Source organism: Macaca fascicularis, chromosome 11 (genome assembly GCF_037993035.2).
Source record: "Macaca fascicularis isolate 582-1 chromosome 11, T2T-MFA8v1.1".
NCBI classification, from domain to species: Eukaryota; Metazoa; Chordata; class Mammalia; order Primates; family Cercopithecidae; genus Macaca; species Macaca fascicularis.
Genome location: NC_088385.1, coordinates 9,927,702 through 9,939,957, shown reverse-complemented (window position 1 = coordinate 9,939,957; position 12,256 = coordinate 9,927,702). Strand labels below are relative to the sequence as shown.

Genomic DNA, 12,256 nt, shown 5'->3' with positions numbered 1-12,256 from the left:
CACCTAGGCCTCCAAAGTGCTGGCATTATAGGTGTGAGCCACCATGCCCTGCCCAAAATATTTTCTTATCACATACAGATGTTTGTTTGGGTAGTTGTAAAGATGGTTAACTGGTAGGCTTGAAACTATGTACTTTTGTTATATAAAATCATATTTGTTCGCCTATTAGAGTATAAAAAGGTGTTTGTCACTTAAAATTTCTTGTAGGGTTGCAAAGATAGGTTGAGTTTATTCAATAACCTTGTGAAAAATAACCATCTGATTATGAACTCATGGTCATATTCTCTTTAAGGCGTACAGTAAGAAAAGGCTGGCTGGGCGCGATGGCTCACGCCTAGGTGAGCAGGAGGCAGAGGTGTGGATTGCCTGAGCTAAGGAGTTCACGACCAGCCTGGGCAACATGGTGAAACCCCGTCTCTACTAAAATACAAAAAAATTAGCCGGGTGTGGTGGTGTGTGCCTATAGTCCCAGCTACTCAGGAGACTGAGGCACGAGAATTGCTTGAACCTGGGAGGCGGAGGTTACAGTGAGCCAAGATCACACCACTGAACTTCAGACTGGGCAACAGAGTGAGACTCCATCTCAAAAAAAAAAAAAAAAGAAAAAAAGAAAGAAAGAAAAGACTGCAGATTCTTACACAGTAAGCGCAGTCTGCCTTGTAAAGTAACTTGAATACACTTGAAAGAAAGTAAACACATGGACCATTTGCTGAAGCCATTTGCAACTGTAATATTTGCCATTTTATCCTAAGGGTATTGGAATGCACAGTGCATTGAACACACATACTTATTCCTACCATTTTCCCATGTCCCTATACAATTATAGTAAAGAAATACCCAATGACAAACAGGATAAAAGAGGAGATGACAGCAAACAAAAAATGTAACAAAATTGTGGAACGGGGATGACAAATCGAAAATTACCAGTTTGTGAATCAGAAAAAGCCAAAACCAGACATGAAGAGAGGACAATGTTGCAATCAATGTACACAGGAACACCTGAAAAATTGGTGCTTTTGGATTAGTGCATTTTCCTATCCAAAAACTTATATATAGTCAGATTATAGTGTATAATCTTCATCAAAGTTTAGTCTTTCTTCTTCAGCTGAATCCTCTGCATTTCTTGTTATTTGATTTTATGTATTTTGAATTGTTGAATGAATAAGGTTATCTTGTCATTCTCTCTCTCTCTCTCTCTCGCTCTCTACCTCTCTCTTCATGGGATTTTCTAACGCTGCTGATACCTATAAAGTATGTGAATTTGGGAATGATACTCATTCATATTGAAATTTTAATTCCTGCATCCAAAGAGTGAACATCATGCAAAAATAATCAAAGGGCTATTGTAAGTATTAAAAAAAAACGAAGGTGTCTAAAATGTCACCATACTAGGTACAAAGGGATAACGAATAAATCTTTAGCTAGTCATCCACGTATAGAAATGCAATATATGATACAGATAATAATTCAATCACTGAAAAAAACTTGGTTATTCTACGTTGTTTGGGGACAGTGATGTATTCAATTATTTTTAAAAACAAATTTTACACCTCTGCCTCACAACATGGGCTTCCTTGTAGCATGTGGCGGTTTCTTTAGAGAACCAGTTGGGATTGAAGGCATTTTTATGATCTAGACCCAAAAGACACAAAGCATCACTTCTGACATATTCTATTGGTCACGGCAGTAACAAAATTCCAACCAAGTGGAAGGTGGGGGGGAATCACACCTCACCCCTTCCAGAGAGGATGTAAGGTCCTGTCATAAGAAGATAATAAAGATGAAAAATACTGTTGTGACTGTCCTTGGAAAATACAATGTGCCACACATCCCAATTTCCAAGATGTTACATAATAAAAAATCTGCACTTTGAAATAAAAAAACTACAGTTGTAATTTATGGTTCTTAAGCAGGAGGAGAAAAATCATTTTTCTAAGATAAAACATACATGTTTATCTAAACAAAGTGAGTTATTCATTAATCACTTTTTAAAAAAATCCCTCTTTTAAAACTACATACATAACAAGGTGTTGTGCCAACACCCTTTTTTTTTTTTTTTCCCCCCCTGAGACCGAGTCTTGCTCTGTCGCTCAGGCTGGAGTGCAGTGGCACTATCTCCACTCACTTCAACCTCCATCTCCTGGGTTCAAGCAGGTATCCTACCTCAGCCTCCCAAGTAGCTGGGATTACAGGTGCAAGCCACCATCCCCAGCTATTTTCTGTTATATTTTTAGCAGAGACGGGGTTTCATCATGTTGGCCATGCTGGTTTCCAACTTCTGACCTTGTCATCCACTCTGCTCAGCCTCCCCTAGTGTAGGGATTATAGACATGAGCCAACCTGCCCAGCTGACAACTTTATAGATAATAAAAATAGCTACTGACATGAGAGCAGTTTCTTATAAAAGCTTGTGGATTCAGCTGTAAAAGTGGCAATCCACTCTGACTCCCCTCTCCACTGCAGAAAGCTTTCTTCTTTCGCATATTAAACTTTTGCTCCAGCCTCACCATTTGTGTCCACACTCCTTAATTTTCTTGGTCATGAGACCATGAGCTCAGATAACATCTTAATAATAATACCAATGACCTGGACCTGTTTTGGTAATACCAGCTCTGGGGCCAGGACACAGGAGACACTCTCAGGAAGAAGACTGAAATCTGTGCAAATGGTATACAAATTTGTCCCTTCATGGACAAAACTCAGACCAGTCTATCTCTTGGATTTCTAAAATTTTACATTCATTGTGATGAGAATCAACATTTGATCTATTTCAAAGGATATGCTCATATTTTGCCAATGCTAACATGGCTCAGCAGAAAAATGCATGTAGTGTATATTAAGAAAGCACATAGAGTATCTACATTGACAAGGTTTTCATAATCACCAAAAAGGGAATTAATTTGTATGAGTATCTTTATATGAGGTCAAGGAGGAAAACAGTTTACTGGAAGTCTACTTAAATGTTCTTATAATTTAAAACAAACTTACTTACTCAGGAAAAATATATTTCTCGCCTCACCTGTTAAAGTCTTAGGAAAGTTTAACCTTGATAATCTCCTAGTAACAGAACTTATGTTTCTTTTCTGAACCTCCTTCCCTCTCATATTGTAGTAATGAAATGAATAAATGAATAGTAAGTAAGTAATGGAGCACAGTAAGCTCTGAGAACTGACTGCCTTCTGTTCCACTTACTACCTTTATAAGAACCTTGGTATGTACCTAAGCCATGTCATCTGTAAAACTAAGGCAATGGTAACAATCATATCTCCCTAATATAGTGGTTTTGATGATTAAGTGGAATATAGTAAATGTTTAAGAAATGTTTTCTATTATAACCAATTTGGCTAGGATGGGTGGAAAGAATAGAAATATGCTAAATTAATTGTGAAATATATAATATATATTTATGGGTCATCAACATCAAATTAAAAAATATAAACGATTGCCATGATAGTGAAACCAAAGTTTTTAAACAAGTCAAAGCAAAGTTAAGTCTCAAAGACTAGTGTGTTTATTTGCTAACTGTATTATCAGAATGCTTAGTTGATACAATGAATACAATAATTCTTCCAATTCACATAAACTGCCAGACAAGTAACTCAATGCAATTCACTCACTGTCAGAGAAGTTTATCTCCTCTGCCAATGTTCATCTTTCCTGGCAAACCATCCTTCAGTATTCCAGGCAAACTAGAGCAAGGTGAAGTTGAAGAAGATTCTACTTTCTATTCCATTCAGAGAGCTTCCGGGTCTTCAAAAACAGTGAGACATGTGGGAGTGAAAGAGCTGAGGCATGAAATTTGCATCTTATCATAAGTCCAGAAGGGAAAACAAGGGATTCAAAGCACAAGGGTGATATGCTCTAATTTGATCACTCTGATTGTTGTGAGGGAACTGATATGGGATGTGCTGGGGGAAGAATGTTACCAAGACCAGGTCGAGGCTGTTAAAGTCCTCCAGGAGAGAGCATCGAGGGCTGAACAACCTTCTAGTAAAGATCATGCAAGAGGTCATATTTGGGATGTATTTTGAAGGTGGAAACAATTAGATCAGCTAATGCTGGAGGGAGTGAGGAGTTTTGAACCACTAGTTAAATACCTGTCAGTAACTGAGAAAATGTTGGGATGTATTATGAGAGATGAATCCTAAAATTTCATATATTGAAGACTGACCCTTCAGGGCCTCAGAATATGAACATCCACAGTAGAAGGCAAGTGTGGTGCTGAGGGCTGTCACTCACCTCTAGGTGCCCAAGCTCCTGCAGTAGTCCTGCTTCTCCCTTTCACCCACCCACCCTCACTCACAGACAGTGTCCCTTTCAGCTCTGTTTTTGATTTGTCTGGTGAGAGCGTAGCTGATATTTATGCTTTCCGGATACACTAGTCTCTTTTGCTGATTGCTGACATTGGAGAAGGTCATAGAAGGGACCTGAGCTGAGCGACCTTTAGGGGCATTTCCTGTTCTTATCCTGTACTCTAGTGCCAAGAAGAAATCTGTCTTTCACCAGGCCTGCAGTTTTCTCAGTTGCCCACATCATCAGGCAATATCTGCCCGGCACTCCTCTTTGTTCCTTTTCTCTGACCTTCCTTTTTGACATGATAGTTGACCTGAAGTCAACTAAACAGGATTGCTCATCTCCAGGTCTGATAGAAAACAGTATCTGGTGAAACCAAACACAATAATCCCAGTAACACATTGGAAGATGCTTGGCTCAGTAAGTACTCTGTGCCTACGATACAACTCATAAAGCCCAACTAGAACTGATCCACTTCCCACAGGACCAGAGAAGAATTGCCAATTAAGAATGCATTCCCACTTCAAATATGTCTATATTTATTCCAGGGAAAATAACAATCCTCCTGGATCCCTTATGAGAACAATATTGTCTGTAGCAAAATCTAATCTACTAGGAAACTTTCTTGTATTATTATCTGCAACTCTTCAGAAGGGCCAGACCAGACCCTCGTATGCACAGCACAGGATCCACTCATGCACACCTGGCTAGGGGCTTGTCTTTATGATTTTCTGTCACATGGTCTCTCAGCCATGCCTCCAATGAAGCTATCCTCAAACAAAGACTAGCCATGCACAAAAAGTGAAAAATTACACAAGGCCTACACAAGGTCTGAAATGGAAAGTGCAGCTGGTGACACTGACTAGTATATTTTATGAATTGATGAACAGGGAATTTGTAGGTATCACAGATAATCAGCAGCTGAGAAGAGGGCTACCAATCCAGGACCCTGAAAGGACATTTTGGAAGCTTAATAGTTTATTGTCCAATTGTAGAGACAAAAATAAAAATAAAGGTAGTGAGGAGTACCATACACCATTACTTAGAAGATTAAATAAAGGACATCTCCCAAAAGACATGTGGGGAGAAAAACAAATACATAGGAAGAAAATTACATATGACAAGGTAGACTCAGAATATAAAATATCAACAAATAAATGTGAGAAAGAGAAAGAGAAAGAATGAATATTAGAATATTATAGAAAAAATCCTCTGTGTGAAAGAACACTCTGATGAAACAGGTGACATAAATACTGAATAAAAAACAGAAGACCAATCAAGGCATTTGAGGCTTGGATAGGCATTACAAATCATCAAGTTGAATGTATAAATGTGGCCACTTAGTTATCAGTGATGAGGACTACAGCATTTGTTAGAAGAAATAAAGCAGAGGATGAATTATATGGAATATTCTGGAGAAAGTAGAGGTCTTAGCTATATGACATTGTGTGGCTCACTTAGGGAACCATGTATTCAGTTTGTTCAGGTCTAGAAATCCCTTGGTGGTTTCTGTGTTCAGTCTTGCTTTAATAATCCCTAAAGATATTTTTAAAATACAAATTTTTTAGCTTGCCTGTGTTGTACAGCACCAAGGCTTGCCTGAGCATAGTGAGATCCACAGAGTTTGGACAGTTCCTGTAGCCTGAGCAGGATGCGCAGAAGCTTTCTCTCATCTATGTGTGCCCAGGAGTGTGCTGTCCTCACACATCTCACAGATAAGCAGAGGCCATCTCTATTACATGAAAAATTTAGCTAAATGTGAAAATATCCACACAAACACACACACACATTACGAGAGATGGAAATAAGGTATAAAAAGAGTCAGAGATATTGACCATCTTCACTGTTAGCTGCAGGATCACTGCCCAACCCCCACCCCCTGACACACCCACACAAACACATATACACAGAAATGAAAAGCACAGTGGAAATCAGAATAGCAGTCTTCCCAAACAGATTGAAAACCAAATGATGTCAAAAGTTCAATTCTGACACTGTGCTGATTGCTTGGACACAGTTCTGTCAAAACATGTATTCAAGTCATAGTTGTACCTTTTAGAAATTAGACACAAACAACGTCCTACCCAACCCTTCCTGCTGGGCTAGAGTCCCAAAAGAAATGAGGGATACACTTGACCTGCAGTAAGCAAAGCAGAACCCAGTCTCTGAGGTGATGAGGCCCACCCAGTAGGGAGCTCAAATGCGCCATTGTTCTGCTTGTCTTTATAAAGGGAGCTGACACATTCTCCCAGCACAAAGTTGGGAGTGACTCCAGAGCCTCCTACAAGATGCTTCTGATTCTGCTGTCAGTGGCCCTGCTGGCCTTCAGCTCAGTTCAGAGCTCAAGTGAAGGTAAGACCAGTTGGGGGAAGAGATTGTGACTCTGATTGGGATTTAGGGGCTCACACTATAGAGGGGGAAAGTGGAGGGAAGAGAGGAGGATGAGAAAACAGACGGGACTGCAGAGTTCTCATGCCAAGGATCAGAAGACCTGTTGTGCCTTCATTCCTCATCAAGGCCTCATAGTTTATTGATTGCACAAATAGAACCCGATAAAGAATTTGTACCAGGGGAGTGAGAGAGTGAGATTTGCATTTATAGAGACATGGGACTGCTGTGAAGGACGTGGAGAATGCAAGACAGAGCCAGGGAAGTGCAGCTGTGATGATCCTGTACTGATCCCGGTAGACAGGGATGATGCTGGCCTTGCTGTACAGTGGCTGAGCATCATGAAGGAGATAAACACATGTCAGAGCTACTGCCGAGACAGAGAAATGGGTAAAACACTTGTCTCTGTCTACATAGAGATAGACAATAACCAGAGTGAAACACTGTCATTTTCTTCTCTCCTGCATGTAGTATTTCAGGGTGCTGGGAGTGGCATGCGTCAGATTGTATCCAAGTGGTTACTTCTGGTGGCTCCTGTTGAGAAAGCTTGCAAACATAAGCAACATATTTACAGATGAAAGAGGGCAGAAGAATCCCCAAATATGTCATTGAAATACTCAGGGCAGTTTAACTAAATAAGCACTAAGGCTTGAGGAATCATAACAGGACCAACAGGGGCCCTTCTCTGTTGAGTTCCTGGTTGATGCTCAGTGTAGTAACAACCCTGCTTCCCCTCACGTCTTCCTCCACTTCCAGTAGCATCAGACAGTGACTGATGAGGTCACAAACGGACATGCACAGGGTGTTATCAGAGGTCCCTTTTCCTCGTAGGACACTATGAGCCCTGAAAGATGCACAAAGTAACTTTTCCCATCATCCTCTACTTCTTTTCTAGATGTCAGCCAGGAAGACGTTCCCTCCATAATATCAGGTAAATTCCAGTAAATTTTCAGTAAATTTTGTCTCCATTTTTTCCTGAAGAATTGATCAATTCTCAAGTGTCTTCTTATCAACATTTTCTTCTCAGGAATTGACTAATGTCAGTGCCTCAGAGATATAAGTAGTTTTCTCCCAACCTTGATTCTGGGGACCATGAACAAAGAAATTTGATTTTTCATCACCCTTATGTGGATGAAGAGGAGTTCTAATCAGGAAGCCTTGGGAATCGGGGAGGTTGGGAGTTGAGACGCAGGTCAGGGAGAGAAGGGCTCTGTGGTGAAGACAGAGAGGTATGAACACAGGAGGGTTTTCCAGCTCTGAGCTCAGCTCTTCTTGTTTCAACTCACACAGATGAGGAAGACTCTGACCAGTTCATAGATGAGGCGCATCAGGGACCACCTCTGGGAGGACAGCTATCGAAACACCCTGCTGGTGATGGAAACAAGGATGATGGCCCTCAGCAGAAACCACCCCATCACGGAGGCCACCACCACCGTCCTCCACCTCCTACAGGAGAGCCACAAAACACACAGAAACCAGGAGGCCATCACCATCATCGTCCCTCACCTCCTCCTGGAAAGCCCGAGAGAACACCTCCACCTTCCCAAGGGAGCCGCCCATCAAGACCTCCAAAGGAGCAGTCTCCCCAGTAATCTAGGATTCAATGACAGGTATGATTCCAGTTTATTCTCCATCGAAGGCTCCAACTGCTACAGCTCTCCAACTTCATTGTGCCAATGAGTTCATTGAAAAGCTGTTATGATTGCCTTGTCCTGGAACACATTTCTAAAAATTGTTATTCAGATATTCTTGTATATGGTATCAAGATCCTGTGTTTTACAGAAGCTCTTGAAGGCAATTCTGATTTTGGAAATCACTATGTTCAAATTACATGTCTTAAATAAGGTTGATGATGAGGGTGGTGTAGAACCATGTTCTCCTTTTGGCTTTCTGTTTTCTTTCCTCAAACTCAAAAACTCCCATTTAAAGTTTTCACCTGGACATGCTTTGCTCAGTCCTGCCTCACATCAGGCTTTCATGTTCAATATTCCCGCTAAATAGTCCTTGAACTTTCAGCTGTTAAATGGTATCTCATTTTTAAAATACTTACATTTAAAGTCATACATGCATAAGCTAACAAAAACTAATCTCAGTGAACAAAAGGGTACAGAGCCAAATAATAAGAGCCTAACTCATCTTTCTTCCCTTCTATCCTTCTCAAAACCTCCACCTTTTAATCTTTGGAATCTACTTTTTGAAATATTTATTGCTACATAAATATATATAATGCTTTTATTACAACCACTTATACCATACTCTATATTCAGATTTGTGTCTTACTCATAGGAAAAATTGATTGTTTAGAAAACATTCACATGAGTTCATTTAGATCTCTTCAGTGTTTGTTGGTTAGTTTGTTTTTACAATTGTATACTATTCTATTGTTTGGTGGTTCCAAAATCTATTTAACCAATCCCTGTCACTGGACATTGAGGCTGGTTTCACATTCTCACTATTACAGGATATGTTGCAGTGCCTATCTTTGTAAAAATAGCCCTTACATAAGCAACAGCAACAAAGCGTGAACAACATAACAATACTTGTTTCTCTTTCTCATCTAAGCAACAGTTTAAATCACATTACCTGCAATGGCTTAAAGAGCGAACAAAGAAAATCTTACTAAGGAGAAGGGGGCTGTAGAAGGGATAGAGGGCAAGAGTAGGGACTTGCATCTCCCTCACTGCAGTGCACCAGTGAGGGATTAGACATTTCCTGCCAGGTCAAGTGTTGTCTATAATCTTCCTTGTTTGTTTGTCTTTTTCAGGAAGTGAATAAGAAGAAAACAGTGTTTCAAACGCCATGACACACGTGGTCATGCTCTAACTTCAGTATACCAATAAAACAATCAGCTTGCAATTTCTGATGGTGGTGTCTGTTTCTGAGTGTTTGGGACTCTGGAATCTGAGAGCCACGTTCACATTGTACGAACATCCAGGACCCCTTCTCCTTTATGTTTCCAGCAAGCTTCTCTTCTCCTTATCCTTAAGTCATCTGCCTGGGGAAGGAGTTCCACTGTTTTCCTTCTCTGTCTTCTATAGCTCGAATTTAAATTGTACAATTATTTTCAGGTCATTTCCTGATATCCAATAAGCTTATGAATGTAAGAAAAACAATACCAGTGAAAGAAAGTCCCAGAAGCTGAGAGAAATTTTAACAAGTTCAAAAGTAACCAATTTTGTTTTCTAGGGAAGTGAGTATGGTTCTATGCCTCTATTCCCCAGAAGCCATTAGACCTATTTTCCCCTATTTTATCTTTGATCAGTTCTATACCTGCCTGTGAGTTTTACTATTCGTAAGAAAACCTAAATGGATTTCATCAGAGGCAGCATGACTTGAATAAGCAAAGAATTTGGAATCTCTCAGATTGTAGTTTAACAACTCTCTCTTGCTAACTCTGGACTCATAGGAAGCTACTTACATCTCAGAGCCTAAGTTTCCTCTTCTAAATTTTTGAATAATCAAAATGACTCCCCTAAAGGATGAAGACTAAGCAGATCACATACATGGAAAACTAGTGGATATCGTCATGTCTGCTTCCCACTAATGATTTTAGGAAAGAACAGTGGGCATGAAATTGTGAGGAATTAAATGCTCCCAAGTCAAAAATCTTAAGATTTCTTTGTCAAAAAATTTAAGTGCAATAGTCTCTGACATTGGTTTTCTCTAGGCTTTCAAACAAAATAGGAACACATTGCGTATTCATATTTTTTTTTAGCATTTTCTTTCTTATCAGGCTCTTTGTAAAATTCTAATTAGTTCTTTTTTAAAAAAAAATAGTATCTCCTTATGGAAATTTAATTATGACAATTAGAAATGCAGACTTTTGAAATCTAAGAGATTTCTAAAGTGTTAGTTAATATAGCAAATTATTGCTTGCATAATGTCATTTTTTTCTTTGTACCACCCAAATTAAAATATCTAGAATGAGAAAACAGAGAAGCACTCTAATTTATAACAGACAGAAAGTCTAGTTCTTAAGCGAAAATAAAAGATACAAACATCTTATAGTTTCATTAAAAAAGCAGAAAACAATAAAAACTTCAGAAATGAGAGGGAGAAATTAATCACAGATATGTAAAATTTTGAAAAAAATCAGAAAACATGATGTAAAACTCTTCTGATATAAAAATTTCAATGACACTAATATTACTTTAATGTAAGTTATCAAATATGACTCAAGAATTGTCAGAAAAATTGAATGTAAAATAAACTAAGAGGAATGAATGATGTTGAGAGGAGACTGTCTGCAAGCAACTGTCACTGTCATCTCCAATGTCAATGAACACAGAAAATTCTTATGTTGAATTTGTTAAGCATAGGAACAGATATCTCTAGTTTAAGTTTTTTGAAATTATAGCAAAGGCTAAAAACATTCAGAATTCATTCTGTGAGGCTCATTCATGAAAATAAGTAGACCTGCAAAGGAAAAATACTCAGAAGTAAATAAACAAGTCAATCTGTGCAGAAGATAATCCACCATGTTGAAAGAGGATGATAAAGATGGCTCAATATTGGAAAATTGCTACTATCTCAACTGATAGCCTAAGTGCTTTCACTAAGAAGTTCAAAAACAATCAGAACAGAATGATCTCACCACAAAAGCCACCAAGTTGACCAATCCATATGTAGTTTGAGCTCGGTTCTCTCCTATTACCCTAGGTGAAACCTCCTTGCCTCTATCTTTTCCATTCCTACTTGATTTTTTATCTCATTGCCTAATCAAGGATTTTGATTCTGCACATGATCCTTTTGTCTCCTGAATCTTACCTGTATGCTCCATGGGATTATTTCAAGCAGCACAAACTTGCTGAAACAGCTCTCATTTTTACTAAGGTCTCCCTAAGGCTCTTAATTCTTCCTTACTATGACATTATTTGTCTGCCTTCCTTATTGCAAAGTTCTTGAAACATATACCTATAGTATCATGTCATGTCTGCTCCCCAATAATGATTTTAAGAAATAATAGCAGACAGTAAATTATGAGGAAATAAATGCTCCAAGTTAAAAATATTAAGATTTCTTTGTCAAAAAACCTAAGTAAAATAGTCTCTGACACTGCTTTTTTCTAGGCTTTCAAACAAAATAGGATGACTTTGTCTCCTCATATGTTTTTTAGCATTTTCTTTCTTACCAGGCTATATGTAAAAGTCTAATTAGTTCTCTTTTTTCAAAAATAGTTAGTGCCTGCTTGTATGTTGTCTATACTGGTAGATATTTAAAATGGAAATTTAATTATGACAATTAGAAATGCAGGCTTTTGAAATCTAATAGCTTAGGAACGTGTTGGTTAATATAGGGAAATATTGCTCACATAATATCAACCTTTGTTTGTGTACCACCCAAATTAAAATATCTAGAATGAGAAAACAGAGACACAATCTAATTTATAACAGATGGAAAGTCTAGTTCTTGAGCGAAAATAAAAGATACATACATTATGTAATTTCATTAAGTAAAAAGGAAAAAAATACAAACTTCAAAAATGAGATGGAAAAATGAATCATAGAAGTATAAAATTTTGAAAAAAATAACAGATGTAAAACTCTTCTGATATAAAAATGTCAATGACATTAAT

At 38.4% G+C, this 12,256-nt stretch overlaps 1 protein-coding gene across 2 annotated transcripts in view; it reads left to right on the top strand.

The window, feature by feature from the left end:
• LOC102130335 (uncharacterized) overlaps positions 1-9,542 on the top strand; it is a 51,140-nt gene extending 41,598 nt beyond the window's left edge. Inside the window, exons 2-6 of one of the 2 annotated variants that reach the window (XM_074005882.1) lie at positions 6,525-6,645; positions 7,577-7,612; positions 7,972-8,003; positions 8,134-8,291; positions 9,446-9,542. In XM_074005882.1, the coding sequence (XP_073861983.1) occupies positions 6,525-6,645; positions 7,577-7,612; positions 7,972-8,003; positions 8,134-8,291; positions 9,446-9,452 (354 nt within the window). In that variant the 3' untranslated portion in view covers positions 9,453-9,542. Of the gene's footprint in view, positions 1-6,524; positions 6,646-7,576; positions 7,613-7,971; positions 8,292-9,445 lie in introns of both variants that reach the window. The other variant, XM_015430383.3, reaches the window with a different exon arrangement.
• The last annotated feature ends 2,714 nt before the right edge of the window (positions 9,543-12,256 follow it).